Source organism: Lolium rigidum, chromosome 3, assembly GCF_022539505.1.
Source record: "Lolium rigidum isolate FL_2022 chromosome 3, APGP_CSIRO_Lrig_0.1, whole genome shotgun sequence".
NCBI classification, from domain to species: Eukaryota; Viridiplantae; Streptophyta; class Magnoliopsida; order Poales; family Poaceae; genus Lolium; species Lolium rigidum.
Window position 1 is genome coordinate 125,388,769 of NC_061510.1, and position 26,956 is coordinate 125,415,724.

The following is a 26,956-nucleotide window of genomic DNA, read 5'->3' on the forward strand; positions in this document are numbered from 1 at the left end:
TTTTCACTAGTTAGGCTTACTGGAAAACAACAAAAAAATGAGAGATCTTTATGAACTTTATCTTGAATTAGGACATGATGTGTTTGAAGAGAAAATTAAAAAACCTATGGAACTTTATATGCATGCTAATGGCAATGTTATTAGTATGAATGCTTTGAACACCATTGTTGCTAATGCTATGGAAAATTCTAAGCTTGGGGAAGCTGGGGTGATATTTTTAGTCCCCCAAGTTTTGAGGAGAAAATTTTCTTTGATGATACTTTGCCTCCCATTTATGATGATTATAATGATGAATATGATATTTTCAGTCCACCTACTATTGAGGAGAAAGTTAATTATGATTACAATATGCCTCCTATAAATGATGATTATGGTGATGAGAATAATAATGAAGGCTATCTTATTGAATTTGCTCCCACTACAATTAATAGTAATGATTATGCTTATGTGGAGAGTAATAATTTTATGCATGTAGCTCATGATAAGAATGTTTCATGTGATAGTTATATTGTTGAGTTTGTTCATGATGCTACTGAAAGTTATTATGAGAGAGGGAAACATGGTTATATGCATCTTAATAATATTCCCCTCTTTTTGTTGAAATTTTTGAAGTTGCACTTGCTTTGTCTTTCTATGATAGTAGCTTCATGCTTCAATAACTTGTTTATTTACAAGATTCCTTTTCATAGGAAGTGGGTTAGGTTTAAATGTGTTTTGAATTTGCTTCTTGATGCTCTCTTTTGCTTCAACTCTTATTTCTTGCGCGAGCATCATTAAAATTACTAAGCCCATCTTAATGGCTATAAAGAAAGCACTTCTTGGGAGATAACCCATGTTTTATTTTGCTACTGTTTTGTTGTGTCTTGGAAGTTGTTACTACTGTAGCAACCTCTCCTTATCTTTATTTTATTGAATTGTTGTGCTAAGTAAAGTCTTTGATAGTAGGGTTGATACTAGATTTGGATTACTGCGCAGAAACATATTTCTTACTTTCACGAAATTGAGCAGCCCCGTCTGTAGGTAACTCAGAAAAATCTGCCAATTTACGTGCGTTATCCTCAGATATGTACGCAACTTTCATTAAATTTGAGCTTTTTCATCTGAGCAAGTTAAGTGCCCCAAAAAAAAATCGTCTTTACGGACTGTTCTGTTTTGACAGATTCTGCCTTTTATTTCGCATTGCCTCTTTTGCTATGTTGAATGGATTTCTTTGTTCCATTAACTTTCAGTAGCTTTGGGAAATATCCAGAAGTGTTAAGAATGATTGTGTCCTTGCTGAATATGTGAATTTTTGATTATGCACTAACCCTCTAATGAGTTTGTTTCGAGTTTGGTGTGGAGGAAGTTTTCAAGGGTCAAGAGAGAAGGGTGATATAATGTGATCAAGAAGAGTGAAGAGTCTAAGCTTGGGGATGCCCCCGTGGTTCATCCCTGAATATTTCAAGAAGACTCAAGCATCTAAGCTTGGGGATGCCCAAGGCATCCCCTTCTTCATCAACAACTTATCAGGTCACCTCTAGTGAAACTATATTTTTATTCCGTCACATCTTATGTGCTTTACTTGAAGCGTCTGTGTGCTTTTATTTTCATGTTGTTATATTAGTTCTCTGAATAAATTAGATCATACCTTGTGTGGGAGAGAGACACGCTCCGCTTTTTCATATGAACACTGGTGTTCTTAGCTCTATCTTTAATGTTCATGGCGGAGTTGAAAACCGCTTCGTTAATTGCTATTTGGTTGGAAACAGAAAATGCTTCATATTGTCTTGAATAACTTGATACTTGGCAATTGTTTTGAGCTCTCATAGATCATGTTTAAGCTCTTGCATCATGTAGTTTAAACCTATTAGTGGATAACTACCGTAGAGCTTGTTGAAATTTGGTTTGCAAGATTGGTCTCTCTAAAGTCTAGATATTTTCTGGTAAAAGTGTGTGAACAACAAGGAAGACAGTGTAGAGTCTTATAATGCTTGCAATATGTTCTTATGTAAGTTTTTCTGTACCGGTTCATACTTGTGTTTGCTTCAAACAACCTTGCTAGCCAAAGCCTTGTACTGAGAGGGAATACTTCTCGTGCATCCAAATCCTTGAGCAGAAACCCATGCCATTTGTGTCCACCATACCTACCTACTATGTGGTATTTCTCTGGCATTCCAAAGTAAATTACTTGAGTGCTACCTTTAAAATTTCATTCTTTGTCTTTGCAATATATAGCTCATGGGAAAATAGCCTTAAAAACTATTGTGGTATTGAATATGTTGCTATGTATCTTATTTCTTATAAGTTGCTTGTTGAGCGGTAACCATGTTTCTGGGGACGCCATCAACTATTTCACCTTTGTTGGATATCATGTGAGTTGCTATGCATGTTCGTCTTGTCTGAAGTAAAGGGCGATTTTCATGATCAAATGGTTTGAGTATGCATATTGTTAGAGAAGAACATTGGGCCGCTAACCGAAGCCATGTATCATGGTGGAAGTTTCAGTTTGGACATTAATCCTCAATATCTTATGAGAATATTATCTGTTGTTGAATGCTTATGCATTAAAGAGGAGTCCATTATCTGTTTTCTATGTTGTCCCGGTATGGATGTCCTTAGTTGAGATCTATCAAAAACGAGAAATCAAATGCGATCTATCTCCTTAGACCTTTGTACAGGCAGCATAGAGGTACCCCTTTGTGACACTTGGTTGAAATATATGTTATGCAGTGATAATCCATGTAAATCCAAGCTAATTAGGACAAGGTGCGAGCACTATTGGTATCCTATGCATGAGGCTTGCAACTTATAGGATGTCTTATGCATAACACATATGAATTATTACTACCGTTGATAATATTGTTTCTATGTTTTCAAAATAAAAGCTCTAGCACAAAAATAGTAATCCATGCTTCCTCTGCGAAGGGCCATTCTTTTACTTTATGTTGAGTCGGTTTACCTACTTCTTTCTATCTTAGAAGCAAACACTTGTGTCAACTGTGTGCATTGATTCCTACATACTTGCTTATTTGCATTCATCATATTACTTTGTGTTGACAATTATCCATGAGATATACATGTTGAAGTTGAAAGCAACCGCTGAAACTTATATCTTCCTTTGTGTTGCTTCAAAACTTTCTACTAAGAATTTATTGCTTTATGAGTTAACTCCTATGCAAGTCTTATTGATGCTTGTCTTGAAAGTACTATTCATGAAAAGTCTTTGCTATATGATTCGAGTTGTTTAGTCATTGTCTTTACCATTGCTTTGAATCACTTCATTCATCTCATATGCTTTACAATAGTATTGATCAAGATCATGTTGGTAGCATGTCACTTAAGAAATTATCCTTGTTATCGTTTACCTACTCGAAGGTGAGTAGGAACTAAGCTTGGGGATGCTTGATACGTCTCCAACGTATCTATAATTTCTTATGTTCCATGCTAGTTTTATGACAATACCTACATGTTTTATTCATACTTTATATCGTTTTGATGCATTTTCCGGAACTAACCTATTAACAAGATGCCGAAGTGTCGGTTCTCGTTTTCTGCTGTTTTTGGTTTCGGAAATCCTACAAAGGAAATATTCTCGGAATTGGACGAAATCAACGCCCACGATCTTATATTTCATGGAAGCTTCCGGAGAGCCGGAGAGGGACCGGAGGGGAGCCACAGGGGGCCCACCCCACATGGCGGCGCGGCCAAGGGGGCGCGCCGGCCTATGGGGGCCACCCCCGGCTCCTCCGAGGCCGCCCTTCCGCCTATATATTCTCTCCGCCTCAAAAACCCTAAAAGAATAAGCCACGATACGAGAAAAGTTCCGCGAGCCGCCGCCATCGCGAAACTCCGTTTCGGGGGACGAAAGTCTCGTTCCGGCACTCCGCCGGGACGGGGAATTGCCCCCGGAGTCATCTCCATCGACACCACCGCCATCTTCATCACCGTTGCTGTCTCCTATGATGAGGAGGGAGTAGTTCTCCCCCGGGGCTGAGGGCTCTACCGGTAGCTATGTGGTTCATCTCTCTCTCCCATGGTGTGATCTTTATGTGATCATGAGCTTTGTATCACCATTAATCTATGTGCTACTCTAGTGATGTTATTAAAGTAGTCTATTCCTCCTCCATGATGTAATGTTGACGAGTGTGTGCATCATGTAGTACTTGGCGTAGGTTATGATTGTAATCTCTTGTAGATTATGAAGTTAACTATTACTATGATAGTATTGATGCGATCTATTCCCCCTTTCATAGCTATTGTTGACAGTGTGTATGCTATGTTAATACTCGGTCTAAATTGCAACGGTCTATTATGCTCTAGAGGTTACTTAAATATGAACTCCGAATGTTGTGGAGCTTGTTAACTACGGCTTGAGGGAGCTCTTGTAGCCCTACACAATGAATGGTGTTTGTTATCAAACAAGAGAGTGTATGTAGCACAAGTGAGGAGAAGTTATTTATTTATTATGTGATCAATGTTGAGAGTGTCCACTAGTGAAAGTATGATCCCTAGGCCTTGTTTCCAAATACTGCAAACATTGCTTGTTTACTGTTTTACTGCATCTTTACTTCCTGCAATATTACCACCATCTATAGCACCTGTGTTTTACTATCTCTTCGCCGAACTAGTGCGCCTATACATCTGACAAGTGTATTAGGTGTGTTGGGGACACAAGAGACTTCTTGTATCTTAATTGCAGGGTTGCTTGAGAGGGATATCTCTGACCTCTACCTCCCTGAGTTCGATAAACCTTGGGTGATTCACTTAAGGGAAACTTGCTGCTGTTCTACAAACCTCTGCTCTTGGAGGCCCAACACTGTCTACAGGAATAGAAGCGTGCGTAGACATCATGGAGGCACGCGAGATGTTGAGCATGGTTGTCCACTTCCGGCTGCTTCGATGATGGACATCTCTATATATTTGTGGCGGTCGTCGGCTGAACAATTGTGGGTGCATGTTGGACTTCGGCTTCGACGTGGCGCCCGAATGTCGAGGCAGCGGATTTAGATGGTGGTTCTCTATTATCGCGTTGAGCTAGCAGGTGGCTCTACCGGAGGCGTAGACCTGAGCCACTGCACCTAGTTTTATTCGTGGTCTCGGATCTTCGGGTGTGTGGGGCTGGCGATCTACGTGCGGGTTGGCGGTGGTGGTTTTTGGCACATCATCGGGTGAATGTCTTGTCTCGGCAACTGACCGAGACCGACGGCGGGGAAGCCCCTAGCTTGGCGCCCTCGTCGTGACGATCACTCTTCCACTCTGGTTTCTCCTAAGGAAACCCTAGATTCCGCTCGGGATCGGGCAAGGAGGTGTTCCTTGTGTTGTTGACCTCTTCGGGACTCGTCTTGGATGTTTTGCCGTCCAGAGGGGGCAGTGGAGGGAGTTTGTGGTTGGCGTTGGTGAGCTTCTGGATAGCCTGGGTTCTGGCGGACGGGCGAATGCGACTTCGGGTTCGGTTTGCTCCAGGTGAAAACCCTGCACCGACCTCGATTGACAATGGCGCTCTCGGTTGCCATTCTCCTTGTTTGGAGGCATCGTTGTGGAGCCCCTCACCTTCCATGTCGGTGTTTGATCTGCTCACCTCATTGGCGTTGTCCTTTTTTCGTCTTTGACTAAGTTTTGTGCTGCCCTGGGACCGACGTGTACGCCAAAGCAGCGAATCCGGTTTATCGCCTTGCTAGGTTAAGTTTATCGCCTTACAAGACAAATAATTAAGCCTTCTGTTCGCACTCGTCCCGGACAAGTTCATAAGCCGTCATTGAGCGTGATGCCGCCCACCACTGCCGTACGAGTTTCATGCGTACATTGGACCTATGCGGACAGATCCATACATATGCAATTGGGCCCATGCATGGGTTTCTACATGCTATCGTACAAATTAATTATTCATTAACTAGTCATACAGATCATTATGTCCTTAACCTTAATTATAAAGGGGTATCGAACAATCTAGGGTTTGGGGCTATCGGACAATCTTAGTTGTTGTTGTGGGAAGAATGAACCGAAGCATGCAAAGGGTTAGAAGTTTTTTGGCTCCCAAGATCCGGTGCTTCCTGCATATTAAAAAAATAAAAATATTATATTTACAAGTTTCAAAAAGTCATGAAATAAAATCGTAAAAGTAGCTAATGGTGTATCCACAAACATGTAAAATCTCAATTCGAATCTTTTTGTATTTTAAGCGACACAAAAATAACAAAATTGTGAATCTGGGTAGAGAGATTTCCAATCTCCAAAAACAACATTAGGGGCTTGTGGTTTAGTGTGGATATTTAGAGCTCGGGCTACACATAGCCTTTTTTGAACCATTTAAAAAAAAATGATATTTTGAAGTTTCAAAAAGAATTGACCAAAAAAATCTAGATGGGAAAATAATCTACTCTATCAACTCAAAAAAGTCTTCACTTGAAATACCCCGCATTTTAGGTTGCGGAAAATACCAAAATATGACACCTAAAGTAGTGAAAAATGCAAAAATTCAATCCTCCAAATTCTGTTATTTTTATTAAGCCAATAATATAAGTCATTTTGGGTAGAGATTTTGTGTCTTGATAGGGCACATCATTATCTACATCTAATTTTTTTCATAATTTCTTAAAACTTTAAATTGTGTTTTCAATTTTTTTTAAAAAGGAGCTCCATCTGGCTCGAGCTTCAAAGCGAATTTATGCGTGTGCTTGTCGTTAACATAAAAATCACTGCAAGTAGCATGAATCCACTATCAGATCATTTATGTTTGATTCGGTTCTCTTTTTTTGGGTCTCGTTGGCTTTGATTAGGTTCCAATCTGGATTCTTTTCTTTTGCGCCATGATTTTCCTCGTATGCTAATAAAATCAATCGATTGTTTGAACTACTCCCCCATTGGTTAAATTTAAATTTCTTAAAATTTAACCAACCATATAAAAAAATATGTCAATATTTATAATCTCAAATCAATATAGTTACAACGATCGTGAAATATACTTTCATATTATGTGTATTTTATATCGTAGATGTTTATATTTTATTATTTTTATATAGTTAGTTAAACTTCAAATAGTTTAAAAAGGGTAATCATATGCAGACTCAACTCATTAACAAAAACTCCATGCATTTGTATCAGTTGCTCACAAAACCAAATTTCTCAATTTCCTTATGGGGAACCAAACGAAGTCCACAATGTGGTTTTTGGGCCGTTTCCCTCCGATCATGCCCCAAGGGACATGCGCCAGGGGTACCAAAAATGGCTCAGGCAACCAATCACACCCTAGTAAAATCAACCGATTTTTTGAACTACTCCCTAGTATGAATATAGTTTTTAGTCAAAGTATCTTTTTTAAATAAAAAAAATTGACCAACTATATGAAAAAAAGATGTCACTATTTATAATTTCAAACCAATATTGTTACAACGATCGTGAAATACACTTTCATATTTTGTCCATTTTATATTGTAGATGTTTTTTCTGTATAGTTAGTCAAATTTCGAATAGTTTGATTTTGACCATAAGCTATATGCATCATATTTTGAGAGGAAAATGCTTATTTCTGGTAGTGAGTATACCTGGTCGCCTGGACCGTTCCTGGCTGGTAGGGAGCCAGAGTTGTGTTCAGGAGCCGCCAGGGAAGCCGGCAGGCGTTAGTGTTGTTTTGTTGATGCTCCCGGTTTTTAAACTTCATTTTAAATGCACTTTTAAAATGTTGAAATTTTTTAATATAAAATTTAGTGGATACATCTCGAAATTCTACACGTTCACAAAGTGATTCCACAGAAAATCGATATTTTGAGTGTCATTTGTAAAAAAGACAAATTTTTCTGTAACAAAAAGTTGTGTACCAGACGTTTTGTTTATCTTTTTCACACAAGTCACAAAAAATGTCGTTTTTTCGCAAGACTTGATGTGCGCACGTAACATGTTGATACATAAGCGAGAAATTTTTTGTACGAATTTTTTGAACATTTCAAAATGTTTTTTCGATGGCAGGAGCATATGCTCCCATGTGCCGAATTGAATTTCCGTGTTTGATGTTTTGGCACATGGGAGCGTATGCTCCCTTTATATTGAAATACATGTTAGACACATTTTAAAATGTCAAAAAAATTAAAACAAAAATTTCGCACGTATATCTTCATGTGCTACGCGCTCACAAAGTCGTTTCATGAAAAATCGACATGTCATGTGACGTGTGTAAAAAAGACAAAATTCGGTGCTGAAACAAAGACTTGTCACAAGATAAATTTTCTCTTTTTCGTTTAGACTACAAAAAATATCATTTTTTCGTGAAACTTGACGAATACACATATATTATGAAGATGTACATGTAAATTTTTTTGTCAAAAATTTTTAACACTTGAAAATATGTTTTTATGATAGAGGGATCATACGCACCCGGGAGCCGAATTGAGTTTCTGGGGAAGTGGTGTTTTGGAACATGGGTGCGTATGCTCCCTATATTTTGAAATGCATCTTATGTACATTTTAAATTTTAAAAAAATTGAAACAAAAAATTTGTACGTACATATTCACGTGCTACACGCTCAGAAAGTCGTTTCATAAAAATTCGACTTATCATGTGACGTGTGTAAAAAAGATAAAATTCAGTGCTAAAAATAATGCTTTTCATAAGATAAAGTTTCTCCTTTTTACATAGACCACAAAAAATATTGGTTTTTCGTGAAACTTAGCGAATGCACATACATTATGAAGATGTACATGTAGAATTTTTTATCCAATTTTTTTGACATTTTGAAATATGTTTTTTTTGGTAGAGGGAGCATACGCACCCGGGAGACGAATTGAATTTCCGAATATGCTCCCATGTGCCGAATTGAATTTCCGTGTTTTGTTGAGCTTCCTATCCGAACGGAACGAAAATATCCGCGCCACTCCATGAAAGCCCCACCGTCCAAGTGACACTGCCTGCCTTGGCTTTGGCTCTTCCACCTCCAATCCCCCATCTCCACCAGTCACCATGGGGATGGCCATGACCTCCTCCCCGCAACCACCACCTCCGCCGCGCCGCCGCCGCAGCCGCTTGCAGTCTGCAACCACCATCTCCGCCCCCAATGCCAACCCCAACCCCAACCCCAAGGCCAAGGTCATCCCCATCCTCTCCGACGTCGGCCGCTTCCAGTCCACCCCCGCCCCCAACGGCCGCCCCAACTCCACCCACAAGGGGGGCAAGGCCCTCCCGCTGCTCCTCGACGTCGGCAGCAACCCCTCCGCCATCGACTACTACTCCCGCGTCGCCTCCAACCTCGCCGGCGCCGGCCGCCTCGGCGACTTCCTCATCGCCGCCGAGGGCCTCCGCGCCGCCGCCGGGGACTCCGGGTTCGCCGCCCGCATCAACTGGCGCCTCCTCTCGCGCGGCGTCGACGCCGCGCTCCGCGACCACGGCCTCCCCCACGTGCTCGAGTTCCTCCGCGACGCCGACCGCATCGGCGTCCAGGCCGCCGTCATGCTCGACCCTGATGCGTCGGATGCCGTCGCGGCCGCATGCCGGCAGCTGCTGGACGAGCGCATCATGGTGGAGTTCGTGGAGGCCATCGAGGCGCTAGCTAGTAATGTCACCTCAAAACTTCCTCACGTTTTTCCTTTGTCATTCAGTTGCTGCGTCTAGCTTGGTGGTGCACCAGCAATCGCGAGCACTCACCAGTCATCAGCATTACTGTTAGGTTTCGCTCGAGACACATCGATCCAGTTAATTGCTAATAGGCTACCGATTTGCTACCTACCTGGTTTAATTAATTTACTGTAGTAAGTAATATGCACAATTGTGGCTCTTAATGTCTGTTGATTCTGTGTTTTATAGTCATATGTTACATGTAATTACAAGTTAGATACAAACTACGGATAGAGTGGCACTCACTGTTCTGCTGATTACTATTTCTAGTGCTTACCACTATTCACTGCAATTTTCTTGTTTATGTTTTTTCTGCGATCCAGACTCTGAAGTTATCGCTATTAAGAATTTTCTTTGTTATTTTTTAGGCTGTGGATTTTTTGTTAAAAACATTGTGGATCCAATGGATGTACTGAAAGTATTTGTCAGGAAGCGGGATCCAGATATGGCAATAAGGTGATCATACTTACTGTATCTCTCTTCATTCTTGTCTTAACTTTTGCCAGCTGCACTTTCTTTTTATATGTTAATACTAAAGTGTAAAAAACATTAATCAATTTGGAAAATACGTCGTGCACTAATCTGAAGCTTTCTTTTGGGATACATTAGGTTTTTATAGTCTTTTCACTCTTTTAGCTATCTTCATACCTGCCCATCCATTGTCTTTTGACATGTAGGTATGCACGTATCTTTCCACACTCCCAGCTTCTACTCTGCAATACTATGGAGGCTTTTGGGAAAAGAAAGGAATTGAAACATGCCCTAAAGGTCTTTAGAGCACTCAAGGACCAGTTGGGAGGTATCAATATGTTTGCATGCCGAAGTATCATCGATATATGCAGTCATTGTGGTTCTTCTGTGCAGGCTCGGATTATATTTGAGGTATGGGACTAGTGATCGCTGTTGAAATTTATACTTGCATAAGTAACAGCTGAAAAATTACAAGATCTAGGTGAATACATTCCAAAGTACCACAAACCCCAGGTGCTGTTAGTTTCATAGAGATTCATCAATTTAGAAATTCCTAAGCATGATTCAATAGCACACTCTCTTTAGAACTGTACTACTTAACTTAGGATGGTAATCAGAAAATTTTGTTGCACCTGTAAATTCTGAGCAAATCGCTCTCCCTTTATCTTTTCCGTGTGTGCACAAACATCAGATGTTCTTCAGAAGAATACCTTGAGTTGTGCCATAAAAATCACATGATACATAACACTTGCTGGTGTTCCTTTGTCCCATTTCATGATTGAGTTTTTCTCTCTCTATTTGTCCGTACCAAAAAAAGTGGAAATTGTTTGAAGGAAAAAAAATCTGCAAATTAACAGTATGCATCCAATAAAATACTGTGTTGTGCTCACCTTTTGTAAACATATGCTATACTTTAGATAGTCAAACTGAGCCTTCACTGGTATTTGTGACTCTTATGCAGGGGCTGCTTGCTGAGAAGATTACTCCAAATACCCATGTCTTTAACAGCCTTATGAATGCGAATGCCCACAGTTTGAGCTACAATTTTTCGGTCTACAAGCATATGCAAGTAATGCATCTTCTACCCTATTGTTGCTGTTCATAGGTAGGCTATTTAGCTTCAAGCGGTTGATTCCACATGATGTTAAATTTTCTGTCCATTCTCCTGCACGTCCACGTTTCTGGTGAAACTTCTCAGATGCTATTATATGCCCATTTTTTGGCTAGCATTTTTATTGCATGCCTGCTAGGTCCTTTTGCATTATGCTCACTAGAATGAGTGTGTATATTGTGCATTTGGCTCCACCTTTCATGTTTGCAACAATTGTACGCTTGCAACTACAAAGGTGTGAATTGACGATTTTCCATATAAATCTAGCTAATTGCCATCATGGTCATGCCACTGAAAAGAATTGAAATGAGTTTTTTACACCCACTATTGGCTCAAATTTCCAGTAGTCCACGTTATATTCCTTTTTTCTCTCTCTTCAAAATTGAAAAGGATGAGCTGTTTGCTTTCATCTGTGTCACTGTCTGCGTGTTCACCTGTGAGATTGCTGCAGTCCACCTCTTGCTCAGCTGTGCGGCCCATGGTACCATGGATGGCCTGATCCGCGTTTGCAGGGAGGGCTGGTAACGTCATGACTGATGTGGAGTGTGCTACGTGAGTACATCTGTCTGTACTGAACTTGCGCTAGAGTTCGGGCCACACTATCTCTGAGCAGAGGCTCATATGGAGCTGAGGTGGAAGGCAGTGGAAAGAGTAGGTGTGATGGAACTGAGCTCAGCGTAATTTGCCTCAAGCCATCATGGCAGGAAATTTCTTGGGCTCGCGTTGTCAATGCCGCTTTGTGGTCTGTGTCTCCACACTCACTAAAGCTAGGGACTCGCAGTCGCAGGTACCTCCAAGACCATCCCACCCGAGGTCATCCAAGATACGGCGCACACGCTAACCCGGTTGCACCACTTGCTTGATAAATACCTGAATCCTACAGATTTCCTTCTTTTGAATTTTCTTTGAAAGGGCTAAATCAGCATTTGTACTGGTCAACTCCGTTGTCTCTTGTTGGAGTAGCAACTGGCAAATAAACCCGATTTTCCACCTTTGCAGTGGCAAGTATGCAGTCAGCTTGAATCAAGTGTTAAACATGCAAAATCAGAAACCCTAGTGAAAAGTGTGTATTTATGATGGATTAAAACTAATGCAGGTTCATGTGCAGTAACCTTATGCTCTACATTATTTCACCTTTGCAGAAACTTGGTGTCCCTCCTGATTTGGCGTCATATAACATACTTCTGAAGACATGTTGCAATGCTAGAGAGTTCAACTTAGCACAAGAAATTTATGAGGAAATTAAGAAAAAGGAACGTGGCGGGGCTTTAAAGTTAGATGTTTTTACATATAGTACAATGATAAAGGTACGAGGTGCCTGCTGTTATTGTTGCGATTGTTGTGTCATGCCTTTTAATGCCTCCATAATTCTTTTTTCTCTTTAACTTTAGGTGTTTGCGGAGGCAAAGATGTGGAAGAAGGCTTCCAACATCAAAGATGATATGCGAGCAGTTGGTGTTCATCTTAACCTAGTCACGTGGTCATCATTAATCAATGCTTATGCAAATTCTGGTTTAGTTGATGGTGCCATAGAGATCCTTGAAGAAATGATAAGGGATGGCTGTCAACCTACTGCCCCATGCTTCAATATTATCCTTACTTCTTTGGTCAAGTCATGCCAATATGATAGAGCTTTCCGATTGTTCAATAGCTGGAGGGAATCTGGAATCAAAGTATCTTTATCTGTTGAGCAGAAAAAATGTCTTCCGGACAACTTCACATTCTGTGAAGAGCATCTGAGTAAAAACGGTGGTACTATCTTGGTTGTTCCATTTAGGCCAACAGTTACAACATATAACATTTTGATGATGGCATGTGGAACTAATGATGAACGTGCAAAATCCGTAATGAATGAGATGAGACGAAGCGGCCTTTGCCCCGACCGTATTAGCTGGTCCATTCTCATTGATATTTATGGGACGGCACAAAATAGGAATGGAGCTATCCAGGTTAGTACCAAAGCTTTAAGTTCATATTTTCAGTGCACACTGCATGCTAACCCTGATGTCTTGTTGTAGCAATAATGAACTAGATATTGATCTCTGCTCACTAAATGCTGTTACATTGTTTGCTCTGTTGTGTCCTCTTGTAGACTCGTTAACTAATAGATTTAAAATGTACCATCTGCAACTGCAAGGTCTTGATCTATCTATCGTATTATTAAAGCAATAGAAAAGGAATGGCAGAGATTACTTGCCTACAAGAAACGACCAAGATTGATTACTCGTATTTAGTTGCTTTTCCTGTCTTACGAATTATGATGGGTATATGCTGTTTAAAGTCCTTCACCGGAAACAGTCTGATTTAACTTCCAACTAAAGTCCTTCACCGGAAACAGCTGATACCATGGTAACAATCAATACTCATGTTTTCGAAAAACAAACTAAGTAAGAAAGAAGTTCCTACAATGGTAAAAATCGTATCACAGTCATATAGAGGGGATCTACGCACCAAATGCAATAAAGCTGCCTCTCCAAAGAAGTATTGCATGTTTCTGGCTTTGCTGTCACAGAATGTTAGGGTCTGATATATTTAGTCAAGGGTCTACTTAAGAATGATGGGGATGTCTGCTTCGCCGTTCCCAGTGACAAGATGGTCAGGTAACGGGGGAGCAAAGTACATGAAGAGAAATATGTGTAGAAAGGCATGTACATTTTTTTCAACACAAGTATCAATGAAATAAATAGACATAGATGGATGAGGAGTGGAAGATGGAATATGGAGATTAGCAAGTGTCTATTGGTTTGCATGGCACCATAAAGACATAAATAACAATACTACAAATAAACAAATGAGCCGTTACAATAAGAGTGTCAGCATCTTTTACGTAAGGATGGAAAAAATTCTATCAAACTACAACGTTTCATCGAGAAATTTATTTTGCTACAACGGTATCATATTGTGGTTGGCATACCGAACTGGAGGCTAATATAACCGTATAACAGTTGATGCAAGGGAACCAATGACCGGCAGAGAAAGTGGGAAACCAAATATGACAACATCTAATAAATCCAGCTGTGCAGATGCGTGGGTCACCCAGCTAGTTAATTAGCCAATCCCAGTGTTTAGGTTTTCTGCAGTTCAGACAGCAAATAGTCCCTCCTTTATCTACAATCACAGTGCATATTATTTCACTTTGCAGTTATATAATACTCCCTCTGTTCCAAAAAAAAGCTTCCCAACTTTGTCTAAATACGGAGGTATATAGCGAAAAACCAGATCTGAACCCCAGCTCATATGCTCCTGATTGAATAAAAAAATTAAAAAAATAGCAAAAAAAAATCAAAAAAATCTGTAACTTTTGTACAATGAACAAGAACAAGTGTTCTAACTGCACGCCAAAAATCTCCGAGAAAATACATGCGTAGTGGTCTGTGCAAAAAAGACAAAATGCGGTGTTGTTTCGAACATCTAGATTTGTTGCTGACAGCACTCCGATTTGTCTTTTTTGCACAGACCACTACGTATATATTTTCACAGAGATTTTTGATGTGCTGTTAGAACATTTGTTCATGTTCGTTGTGCAAAAAATTCAGATTTTTTTGAATTTGTTTTCTATTTTTTTGATTTTTTTTACTCAATCAGGAGCATATGAGCTCGGGTTCAGAAACACCTCTCCCGGTATATAGACATGTTTTACCTATAGATACATCTGTATCTAGAAAAAGTTGAGAAGCTTTTTTTGGAACGGAGGGAGTACCGCATATCCCCCCTTCACTGTTGCAGAAGATTCTTTTTGTCATTGTATTTATGATTGCTCTCAGTATTACATTTGAATGCTTTCTAATGCACAATTTAGGCATACCTTGGAAAAGTCCCTTTGCAATAATATATGACAATTTACAAGTGTTATGCGGAGTACCATTTTTTTTGTCTGGACAAATAGAATGTGTTGCTTATTTTGACACTTTGTTACTTGCTAAATGTGGACCAATGTTATTTACTTTTTGGATACAGGCACTCAGAAGAATGCAGCGTGTTGGAATAAAACTTAATGTCTCTGCATATACTGTAGCTATTAAGGTTGGCCATTAGAACTCATATTTCAATTGGTTAAGATAAGAGACATCGCATCATGTTTGTTATAAGTTTATAATTGAAGTAAGCTTATGCGGTAATTTTCTCCAGGCATGTGTAGAAAGTAAGGACATGAAGATGGCGTTCCACTTGTTTGAAGAAATGAAAGCACAACAACTGAAGCCGAATATGGTGAGTCTCTCTTATGTATGGTACAAAGGCTTGGTGCTCTTTTTTTTGAGAGAACTTCGATGCTCTTTATTATTGAATTTACTGTTTTCAACCATAGCTTACTAAATGACTGGCAGCGTCTATGGACAAAGGTTCGCACACATACTTCTGTTTTTTGAACTGGAAACTGTAGGGGAGGTCCCAACAATACGTTTTTATACAAACACAGGAGGTGTATGTACAGGGGATCCCGAGAACAAATTGTTATTTCTTATCCAGAATAATCGGTGCTATTGTTGAGTCACTGAACTCTGCTGATGCATGTGTGATTTCCTTGCATTTAACTACTCCCTCCGATCCAAAATAAGTGTCGGTGACTTAGTACAAAATCTCCGACAGTTATTGTGGATCGGAGGGAGTAGTATTTCTTAAATTCTTGGTAGTATATTTTTCCTCAAATATTCGGGTATAATTGTTTCAGGTTATTTCCTAATATCAATTTTCTGTTGATGTTAGATAGTATCATCTGGCACATGGTTTATTTACTCTTTAATGAGTGTCCATTTTATAATTAGGTGTAATGGGTGTATGTACAGGGGTGGAGGGAGAATAATAAATTGTTAGTTCTTATCGAGAATAATAAGTGCTCTAGTTGAACCGTACTGAATTCTGCTGGTGCACGCATGATTTCCTTCCGTTTAACTAGTTCATGAATTCTGAGTGATATTTTTTCATGAACATCCAGGTTATAATTTTTTGGGGTTATTTCTTGAGGTCTTTTTTGTTGTTGTTAATGTTAGATAGTATCATATAGCTCATGGTTTGTCTACACTTTGATGAAAGTCCATTTTATTATTAAAGGATATTAAGATTTGATCTGTATGGACAACTATCTAGGATTGCATTGATTTGCAAGGTTGCATGAGTTACTGAGCTACAAGTTCATTTTCAGGTGACATACAGAACTCTCCTGACAGCACGTTGCAAATACGGATCATTACAAGAAATTCAGCAATGCTTGGCGATCTATCAGGAAATGAGAAGAGCAGGGTACGTGACTAGAAGTTCTTTGACATTCCTTTGGTTTTCTTCGTCCATTCATTTAGTTTGGCAATTTGTATGTATGTGTGGATGCTGCTACAATCCTGACCATGAGATGCGCCTTGAGATCCAAGTACATTTTCTCAACCTATTGCAATAAAGGTAGGCAATAGGATGAGAGAGTGTGCACATCTCAAGTCACATTTCATGGTGGAGATAGAAAGGGCACGGACCCATATAAGCACAAAATCCACTCTTCATATGCAAAAATATGTGAAGTACAAGTTTGTTCAAGCTAAAAGGGTATAAACATATGAACAAATATCAACTGGAAGCAATCATGCACTCATAGTTTGGTTCATAATGTATATCGTTCCACGGTAGGAGACATGCAGACTATGGATAGACTGATATTATCAAAACATAGGTTATTATTTTTATAGCAGGTTTTCTTTCTGTGTAAGTTTGTCTCTTGTTTTACCCGTGACAGATATCAAGCATATGACTATTATCTAAAGGAACTGATAGTGGAATGGAGTGAAGGTGTTTTGTCTTCCGGCAGTGGAAAACGAGATTTTTATCATTTAGATCTAAAAGATGAGAGAAATAAATCATTCAATATATTTCTTGAGAAAGTGGCAAGATTCTTGCAAAAGGATGTTGATCAAAACCAAACTGTTGATGTCCGTGGGCTTTCAAAGGTAAGAGAGTATCTGCCTAATAATATATCATCTACTGTTTTTCTGTTTTCGAGAATATAAGGAAGCGTTGCAAATCTTTGCATCAATATAAAATGGTATAATCGCAACCCACAGACGTTAGTCTGTTGAAACTCAACAGCCATCTTGCATCAAAGTGATACATGATTTTGCACTAGAACATGAACTCAAGTGTCATATTTTGGGTCCCGTTGCACCTCTATTACACAATCTATTCCAAGGCATCTACTCAACTATATGTTCCACAGGTTGAAGCTCGCATAGTTGTTCTCTCAACTCTCCGCAAGATCAAAGAGAAGTATCTTCTAGGTAACGTTCAGGACTGTAACGTTATCTGCAGATTCTATTAGAATCAATATGATGCATTACTAAGACAATACGGCCATTCTATTTTGTTTTGTTACTTTTGAGTAGGTACAGCAGTTCAGGATGATTTGGTCATCATCACCGGTCATGAGAAGACATCATACACTGATATTGAAGCGACTGCTATCGACGTCGAGCATGCTATAACTTCTGTTTTGACGGATGAATTGGGTCTTGAAGTTTTTATTGGGCCACAAAGCCATCCTCCTCTTTCATCAAAAGTCAGAGCTCCCCAACGGCCTAGGAGACCACAGGGAATGATAAAAATAACAGTCAACTCGCTGAATCATTGGCTTAAGAGGAAAGCTGCGAGGGATGTATAGTGACACCCTGGGGCATTTCTTTGGTCAATTTTATACCTGCAAGATGGATGGTGTACATACAGCAACAGGCTGATTTCAGAAGGAAAAGATTTGTTGGTGGCCAATGTAGTCTGATATGGTCCAGTATGATACATGAAAAATCACACGTTTCGTATTGTAAATGCATCTGCATCAATTGTCTCAACCGGGTAGCATCCCAGGTTAAAATTTTGAAGTGTCTAGATAATTGTTGTAATCACCAATGTTCCACAGAAAATGATAAACATTCTGACAGAGTACAATAAAGAACACACTAGCTTTTGTTGGCTTCCAAGCAACTCTGATACTGGTTGAAGTATTGACTCTGTTGTACATCTTTTCTCAATTAGATTTAATCTTTCTGGTGATATGGCCTTCAGATCCAATTTCAGAGATCCGGACAATTGCTTCTAAATACAGGTCTCACAAGTCGATCACAAATTCTACTCTAAGCAGAAGGGGAAAAATACAACACATATGTTTTTTCAAATGTATAAGTTGGTACAAAGGAATTGCCACATGTGGTGTAACATATTTCCTCACCATTTCAAATTGCTCCTTGAAGCTTCGGACTGGGGCGCTATTCCTCCCTATGAGAATATCATCATCTGTAACAGGAAAAAAGTGAACATTCTGGGGCTTAGTCTCAGTCGATTAGGCATGGGAAGGGTGCTCTTATATAGACTAAATTCTAATTCTCAGTCAGAGATAATAACACTTAAACTGCTTAAGGGTTAAATACTTGGTAAAATGCACCACGACCAGGAATGCAACGGATCACTCAACAGATTATTGTTAGAAACAAAATGCACCTAACCTAATAAACAAAACAATAGGAAGGTAGAGCAACAGGATAATGTATTCACCTGCCACCAGAAGAGATCTCAAATCCAGTCCTCCTGCTGCAGCTTGAGAGGCAGATATACCTCAGTCAGGTACTGGAACCCAAACGAGCTCAGAGCCTGAATCTCAGCCTTCTGTTTTGTTCGTAACATGGTCTCCAACTCCCTCACCCAGCTTTCATTCTGCTTCACAAAGTCCTCCTCCAGCATCTCTTTGCCCACCTTGATATCGTGATCAGTCATGGGAAGTCGGCACTGCTCCGGCACCCTGTACTTGTCCAGGTCGCTTGGCCGAACGCCGAGCCACTTGATATCCGGCGTAGTCAGATTGGCACTGTCATACGACATGTTCTTGGACCCGCACATATACACTGATAAGATCTTCAGCCCATAAGGATCAGAGTCCACCATTGCAAGCACCGGCAGCTTCAACTCCACCTTGAGCCGTCGCAAGAACAACCTGGTGGCAACATCCGGCTGCCCCTTCGCCGTAAGAATGATGCAAGGGAAACGGTTGTAGAACCGGTCCTCGGCGAGGCGCATGAACGCAGCATCCTTCTCCACTAGCAGGATGAACAGAGCGTCGCTCTCGATGCCCGACACCCTGTCGATGTTGGGCGGGATGGCCTTACCCCCGACACCCATTCGCGTGCAGTCGATCCGGTCGCCGTCGTCGTGGAAGATGAGGCGGCCAACGACGACACCCTTCTCGGAGGCGACGACGTGGAGCGAGGAGCGGGTGCACCCGAGCATGCAGGAGACGTCGTCGAGGACGGCGTCAGACTGGGACTGGTCCTCGAAGAGCTTGACGTCGGTGTAGAAGAGATCTCGCTTGGTGACGTGGATCCCCCTGCGCAGGACGGCGTGGACGAGGGAGAGGACGCGCGCGGTGACGGTGGCCTTGCGCGCGGTGACGACGTTGGCGAAGGGCCTGGCCGCCTCGCGGCGGAGGAGCACGATGCGGTCGAGGTCCGGGAGGTAGACCTGGTTGGTGGAGGTGCGGGAGGGGACGGAGAAGGAGAAGCCGCGGCCGGACAGGATGCTGCGCGCGACGGAGAGGACGAGGCGGTTGATGCGGGAGGTGACGGAGTTGATGTCCTGGTCGGCCACCACGATGTAAGAGGAGGAGGCGGAGGCCGGGTCGTCGTCGGCGAGGGCTTTGGCCCCGGCGGAGGACGCGGCCGCGGGCTTGGGTTTTGCGGACGCGGAGGCGAGGGCGCGGAGGGAGGCGAGGATGGAGTCGTCGGGGCGGAGCTTCGAGCGGAGGGATTGGGCGTAGGACGCGGCCGCCGAGGCGCCGCGCGGTTTCTTCGAGGTCGAACCACCCGCGGCGGCGCCTGGCCCGGCGCGGCGCTTTCTCTCCGACATGGGGACAGATTCGGGGGCAGAAGTGGGGGGAGATGCGGCGGGGACGGCGGCGGCGGGATTCGAACTCGAGTGTGGCGGCGGATTTGGTTGGGGGAAGGGACGGACGGAGGAGCCACTGACTGTGAGCGACTCCAAGGTCCACGCATACCCAGCACGGCACGTGGCTAAACGGGCCCGTGCCGGCCCGCGGCACGCCTGTGCCGTGCCAGGGCCGCAGCCTCAAGCACGCGGGCTAGCCCGGCACGGCCCGTTAAGGCGGAGGCACGCGAAGAGAAAATTTGCCCGTTGGCATTTTTGGGCTGACGTGGCTTAGGGTTTGGGGTCTTTTTTGGTCCTTTTTAGTGTAGGTTTCGAATTTTTATCCGTTGGAGGGGTATTTTTGGTCCAAATTTGATCATTTTTTCAGTATAAAAAGGGCAGCATACCTCTCTCAATTTCCACACTCAAACATCCCTCTCATTTCCACACTCAAAGCCTCAAACATGGATGATCCAAACCGTTTTCTCTTCCCCATGGATACATTCGGGGTTGAAACCCCATGTTCTCCCTTCCTCAACAACGACTATGACACACCTTCATACACACCATCCGAAAATACTTCATCCAATTCCGCCGGCACTTCCAGCACCCTAGGCCCCAAAAGGCGGAAAAAACCTCGGTGATCTGGGAGCACTATGAGGAAGAAGAATTCGTGGATGGCGATGGTACCACGAAGATGAGGGCGAAGTGCCTCCATCCGGGGTGCACTAGCAAATTTTCTCTGCAGAAGGGCGGAGGAAACGACCACATGACGAGGCACATGAAGACCCACGTCAAGAAGGATGAACAAAGCGCCGCGATCCAGAGCAGGGTCAAGTTCAACCCCGACGGCTCGAAAGGTATTTCCGTCTATGATCAAGAGCGCCAAAAAGAAGCTCTAGCATGTTTAATTGCTTCAAATGATTTACCATTAAGTTTTGGTGAGTCTCCGGCTTTTACCGAATATATTAAAACTTCTCATACCCCTGATTTTCAAGCGGTGTCTAGACAAACTACTAGTCGTAATATGAAAACGATTGCTAAAGCGGGTTTATTAGCCATAAAAGAAGAGCTAGGCTCAGCAACTTTTTCAGTCTCTATAACATCTAATATCTGGAGTGGTCGGGCTAAGCAAGATTATATTTTTGTGGTTGCGCATTATGTTAACAGTAATTGGGAACTGCAAAAAAGAGTTATAGGATATGAATTAATTGACGTAGCACGTACTGGTGAGAACATTGCTGAAGCTATATGTAAAGTTGTTGATCCATTCGATCTTACAGAAAAGATATTTGCGGTAACTTTGGATAATGCTTCATCAAATACTAGTGCAATGCAAATGCTCACTCCTTTATTTGAGGTGTATGCATCAATTTTTTTACTCCACCAGCGATGTGCTTGTCATATAATTAATCTTATTGCTAAAACTGCTTTGAAGAATCTAGAACCACACATTGATAAATTGCGCAGAGCAATGGGATGGTTGAATGCTTCTAATCCACGTCTTGCTAATTACGGTAGGTATTGCGCGCTTATAAATGAACCTTGCCATAGTTTTCATCAAGATATGTCTGTTAGATGGAACTCAACATATTTGATGCTTAACTCACTAATCAGGGATAAAGTTCCATTCACTGCATTTATTAATCAACACTGCCCATACAAAGACCAGTCCGGTGGGGATTATCTCTCCGCCGATACATGCCACATTGCTGAATCAATGATTCAATTTTTGGAGACTTTTTATGATTAAACTGTTGCTTTCTCCGGGGATTATTATCCCACATCACCTATGATTGTGCACAATATTCTTGAAATTGCCCAACACCTCAAAGAATATGAAAATGATCCTGTTTTACTTGAAGCTGTTGGAAAAATGAAACTTAAATATTTGAAATATTGGAGTGGGCTCGCATTGCCTCGGCGCAACTAGGTTCCCATCCATCGCAGATTTGGAGAAGGAAAAAGTCTATTCTAAACCCTGAATCCATAGAGGTTCGGTAAAATGAACCCTCAAATCCAAATCCCTGTCGTTTGTACCTCGAACTTAGAAATCCCGGTCTAAATTAAACCCTAGAGTTGTTTGGTGCACCGGGAAATCAATTACGCAATTTCTATTCTGCTGTCGACTTCGTTTCGGGCTTCCAGCGAGGTTAGACCGCGCGTCCGAGCGATCCAGATCCAACGGCTCACATCAAAGCTCCCATCCCGCAACCTATTTCACGTGTACGTTTTACTATGTGCGCGTAGCAAGGAGCTGTGCTCCCACCACTAAATTTGGCTTTCCTTGTAAAAGAAAAACGATTAGCGGCGACTTCATCTTCCCCAGTTCCCTGGAGCGCAGAGTGGCGAGGGCGGAAGGGATGAATCCAGTCCGGTGCGATGTCCTCCGCCGCCCCCGTTCCTTCAGGCCGCCCTGTTCCTCTCCGACCTGCATCGCCATCTCCGCCTCCTCGGCGCGCAGCTCAGGCGCGACAGAAGCGCAGCCCGCGAGTGAGAGCGCCTGGCGGCCGGGGGGCTGCACACGCCCGGTATGGAGGAAGACCTCATCTCGGAGGACCTCGCGGACTACGAGGGGGAATAGACGCAGTTGCCGTTGTTCCACAAGATCCTGCTGACTTCGCTGTCACGGGCGCCGAGCTGGCTGAGTGGCATCTCGCGTCCGCGCGGCGAGAGGTGCACCGCACCGTCCGGGGAGCTTGACCTGGACTACCCCGAGTCCGCGACCACAACAGCTGTGTTGCCTGAGGTATGTACCTGAGGTCATATGCATTATTTCTTCGGGCTTAGTTTACCCATCAGAGTGCTCATTTAGTTGAGAAATTTCTGATGTAACAACAGTAGATGGAACATGTTTACTTTTCTAGATGTAACACAAGTGGATGAAATATGTTTATTTTTTCTAGATGTAACACAAGAATCATATGTAAGACGAACCTATTTGTTTTTCTGTATGTGACACAAAAAGCATGATGTAACACGGTGGAGCATGTTTATTTTTTATAGATGTAATGAATCGTGATGTAACACGGAAAAGCTGAGATCGCATCTCGTTCCACTTCGCGCCGGAGGAGATAGAACCACCATGTTCCCCATTTTCATCTTGTGCCTCATGAGGAGGAAGGCGCACCGAGTGGAGAGGGGCTCCGCGCTGTCGGTGAATTCTACGTCCTCTGCTATCCATTGTACGTGAAATACCACCGACGCCATGCCGCATCACGACGTACCTCCATGGCGATGGCGGCAAGCAACATCCCCGGAGGAACTACCTTCCGTCGGCGCTTCGTCCAAGAAGTGGAAAAAGGTACATTCCTTTCTCCCTCTTGCCGCATGGAATCAGCTGGCAACTTTCACAAGAGTTCCTCTTGGACGATACCATAGTGCTTCGGTTATTCCATCTCTCCCTCTTGGACGAAGTAGTCAGAAATCTGAACGTGTGCTTACCACAGCTATGTGCTAACTGCTCCGTTTGAGTGTAGTCTGAATTCTGATCTGCAGATGTTTCATTTGTGTATTAAATGGGAGATTCTAGGCTTTGATATGCAAATGTATGTAACTACAAAGATTTAAAAAAGGGAACATTAGTGTTTCCTTAAGAGGTAACAGAAACATGGTGTAATCTAAATCTATCACATTTCCATGACCTGTGATGTTATTGCTACCTATCTAGATGATCACATCTACTACCTACAATTGCGTGGGCTGACCTGAGATGTAGCTTCTTCGTTCGGGGTGCAGCGCCAAGATGTAGCTTTGTGGTGGGGGACAGTGGCAAGATGTAGCTTTTTTTTTTGCCCGGGGCAGTATGATGTAGCTTTTTTGGCCGGGTGTGGCTAGGAAATGTAGTATATATGTAGCTTTTTTTTTGGCCGAGTGCGGCCTCGAGATGTAGCCATTTCGATCGGGGGTGGCAAGATACAACTTATTTAGCCGAGTGCGGCCGCGAGATGTAGCCATTTCGGTCGGGGGTGGCAAGATGTGTCTTTTTTGGCTGAGTGTGGCGGTGAGCTGTAGCCATTTCGGTCGGTTGCCACATCCGGATTTAGCTATTTCAGTCGGGTGAGCCGAGATGTAACTATTTTGGCTGCGCAAGGCTGAGATGTAGCTTTTTCGGTCTAGTGCTGTGGCAAGATGAAGCCTTTTCGAAGGGCGCGGCGGCGAGATGTAGCCTTTTCGATCGGGGGAGACGGCGAGCTGTCGCTTTTTTGGTCGGGTGCGGTGACGAGATGTAGCTTTTTTGCTCGGGAGTGGCAAGACATAGCTTTTTTGGTCGAGCAAGATGCAACTTTTTTGGCCAATTGTGGCGGCGCGATGTAGCCATTTCAGTCGGGGGCGGCAAGATTTAGCCTTTTTCGGTCGAGTGCCACGACGGGATGTAGCTAGTTGGTCGGGCGGGGCTAGATGTAACTATTTCATCTAGGCAAGGCGAGATGTAGCTTTTTGGCTCGGGTGTGGGGGAAAGATGTAGCCTTTTCGATCGGGGGCGGCGGCGAGATGTAGCTTGATGTAGCTTTTTCGATCGAAGGCGGTAAAATGCAGCTTTTTTGGGGGGGGTGTGGTGGCGAAATGTAGCTTTTTGGTCGGGGTGGCAACATGTAGCTTTTTCGGTCGGGTGCAGCGGTGAAATGTAGCCTTTTCGGCTGAACGAGGTGAGATGTAACTATTTCGGTCGAGTGCGGCAAGCCATTGCTTTTTTGATCGGGTGCGGTGGCGACGGGTGAGGCGAGATGTAGCTTCTTCGGTCGCCACGTTGTGGTTCATGATCGTGATTTAACAGAAATCCATGAGTTTTTTTTATTCTCTAGATGTAACAGAAATTCATGACTTTTCTTTTTTTTTGTTCTCTTGGTGTAATTAGGTAGCAAATCGTTCACTGGTAGATCTTGATTTGAATGTACTGTACCTTATTCTGGGTCTTCATGGCGGATGGAGCAAAGATTTGGATGTAATTTTATTTAGGAGTAGATGATTTTTCAGGCCACGGGTTTGCTGCGAAATGAGACCAGATAAAAGATCTGACTGGTGTTAAAAGTGGCTCGGTGTGCGTCGGCTTTCGGGGCTAGTACGTGGTCCTCACATAGCGCGTGGCACATGCTCTGGCAGTTACTACTTTTGGAAGGCAGCGATGCAGCGTGGTCCACCGATAGGCTATTCTAGGAAAGATATTATTTGGTCCGAGCGACCTCGCTGTAAGCAAGATTCGAGGTTGACCTCGGTGTAGCATTGCCCAATCAATTATCCCGACCAGGATTGCTGGCTACTCTCACTGATAGTTGGACCCATGTGTCATGTTCATCTTCTTCCCCAATTTCTTTCTCGTATTCAGTTCCGAAGGAAATAGAGCGAGGCCACCGTGGTGGACGCATGCGAGTCGGCCGCGCACACACGCACTGCAGTGACGCACACACGGCTGGATGCATCCGAGCTAGCACGAGCGTGCCTGTGCAGGAGGTTGACGGGCGCGAGCGCGCAGACACGGCTGGACAAATCCAATCTGTAAGCAAATAAGAAGTGTGGCTCCCTCTATAACTCTGTATGCATGAACAAGTCTGTACATGTTTTTCTCTCTCCGGAGTGCTTGTGATATTGTATGCTCTTGCTCGCGGTTTCGCTTAATTCGGGACGATTTCCTGTAAAATTGCTAATCGAAGCGCAGGGGTGTGGCTCCTTTTGTCCGTTGAGTCGAGGCGCAGCTCCGACGCTCGTGCATGTGTGTCTGGAGTGGTCATTCGTCCGTCTATTGGCGGTAGCACATGGCCCTATGCAACTCCGGCGACCACTAGAACGACAGCGAGCGGCAGCCGTGGACGGGGAGGATCTGGAAGACAACGACGGTTGCCTGCAACCCGATTCGATTCATTCTGCTAGGCGAACGAGGACGACAAGGAGGAGCTCGTGGCGGTCTCGGATTTGTCCACGATGCCCTGGAACGGCGACGAGACGTGCCGGTGGCGAGCAGCACTTCGGCTGCTTGGGGAAGGAGGATAGTTGGGATAAGAGGGAGATATATGACATGTGGGCCAGTAAAGTCAATGAGAACAGTAGTTTTGGATTTTAATTTTTCCCCTAAAATCAGCTCCAGGGTTTGATTTAGATCGGGATTTATAAGTTCAGGGTACAAACGACCGGGATTTGAAGTTGAGGGCTCATTTCACCAAATCTCTATAAAATCAAGGTTTAAAATAGACTTTTTCCTTTGAAGAAGGATGTTCTAGTGCACGGACTAGTAAGAAGGACGCCGATGGGGATCGATTTTCGATTAGCCTATTCCGCACGCGCAGCCACCGCCTCAGCCCTAGCCGCCTCCAGTTCATCCTCCTTCATAGATCGGTTCCCTCTCCTTCGGTCGGCTTCGTCAGCGTCGGGAGGAGTAGGTAACCCGATCTATGTGTGGAGTTTTTAATAAAAGTATTATTTTCATTAGATTGTGTTAGAATTTTGGTAGTCGTCTTCTTGTTGGTTTCTCCGCAATGAAGATGACATCGTCTGCAATAAGTAATCTTCGGCATTTCGTTCGACGACGAGATCTTCTTCCCGGCGTCAATGGTGGTGTTGAACGATTACAATTTTCTAGGTATGGGTCTTCAGATCTTGCTTCGCCATATCGATTTTGGATCTTTTGTCGTTGTTGCCGCGAGGAGGATTATCCTCGCAGTTTTTGTCCCGTCTGCTACGTTCTCGACAATGGTGATTCGTACTCTTGACTCTCCATCGACGACGACAGAGCTAGTCGGTTGTTATTCCCTGACATACTGGTGTTGGTACTCTTGCCGATGTTGAATGACTGCTTTAATGGTTGCGTGCGTGCACGCAGCCTTGGCGTTACGGCTAAAAAATTAAGGGAGAACTTTCGTCGATATTTACAGGTCTATGGTTCGTTATCTATTATTGGTTACCTCCAGAAGAGTACA

The 26,956-nt window shown here is 43.0% G+C and overlaps 2 protein-coding genes across 2 annotated transcripts; one reads left to right on the forward strand and one right to left on the reverse strand.

Annotated features, from left to right (window-relative positions):
* Window positions 1-8,907: 8,907 nt before the first annotated feature.
* LOC124702279 (pentatricopeptide repeat-containing protein At5g02830, chloroplastic-like) lies at window positions 8,908-18,108 on the forward strand. Its single transcript, XM_047234404.1, has 12 exons — window positions 8,908-9,518; window positions 9,949-10,036; window positions 10,258-10,462; window positions 11,013-11,120; window positions 12,305-12,469; window positions 12,554-13,111; window positions 15,120-15,185; window positions 15,291-15,371; window positions 16,303-16,400; window positions 16,882-17,092; window positions 17,359-17,419; window positions 17,525-18,108. Exons 1-12 carry the CDS (start codon window positions 8,930-8,932, stop codon window positions 17,797-17,799), a joined length of 2,505 nt encoding a protein of 834 aa, XP_047090360.1. The 5' UTR covers window positions 8,908-8,929; the 3' UTR covers window positions 17,800-18,108.
* Window positions 18,109-18,359: 251 nt separating this feature from the next.
* LOC124702280 (DNA topoisomerase 6 subunit A3) lies at window positions 18,360-20,027 on the reverse strand. The gene is made up of 2 exons (XM_047234405.1): window positions 18,684-20,027; window positions 18,360-18,425 (listed from the first exon to the last, which is right to left on the reverse strand). Exon 1 carries the CDS (start codon window positions 20,025-20,027, stop codon window positions 18,702-18,704), a length of 1,326 nt encoding a protein of 441 aa, XP_047090361.1. The 3' UTR covers window positions 18,360-18,425; window positions 18,684-18,701.
* Window positions 20,028-26,956: the final 6,929 nt, after the last annotated feature.

Excerpts from the sequence above, each read along its gene's own strand:
- LOC124702279 (XM_047234404.1), top strand. The coding sequence starts at position 8,930 with ATGGGGATGGCCATGACCTCCTCCCCGCAACCACCACCTCCGCCGCGC. Across the intron at positions 13,112-15,119 it reads ATAGGAATGGAGCTATCCAG|GCACTCAGAAGAATGCAGCG; the intron begins GTTAGTACCAAA and ends TTTTGGATACAG. Across the intron at positions 16,401-16,881 it reads CAGGAAATGAGAAGAGCAGG|ATATCAAGCATATGACTATT; the intron begins GTACGTGACTAG and ends TACCCGTGACAG.
- LOC124702280 (XM_047234405.1), bottom strand. The coding sequence starts at position 20,027 with ATGTCGGAGAGAAAGCGCCGCGCCGGGCCAGGCGCCGCCGCGGGTGGT.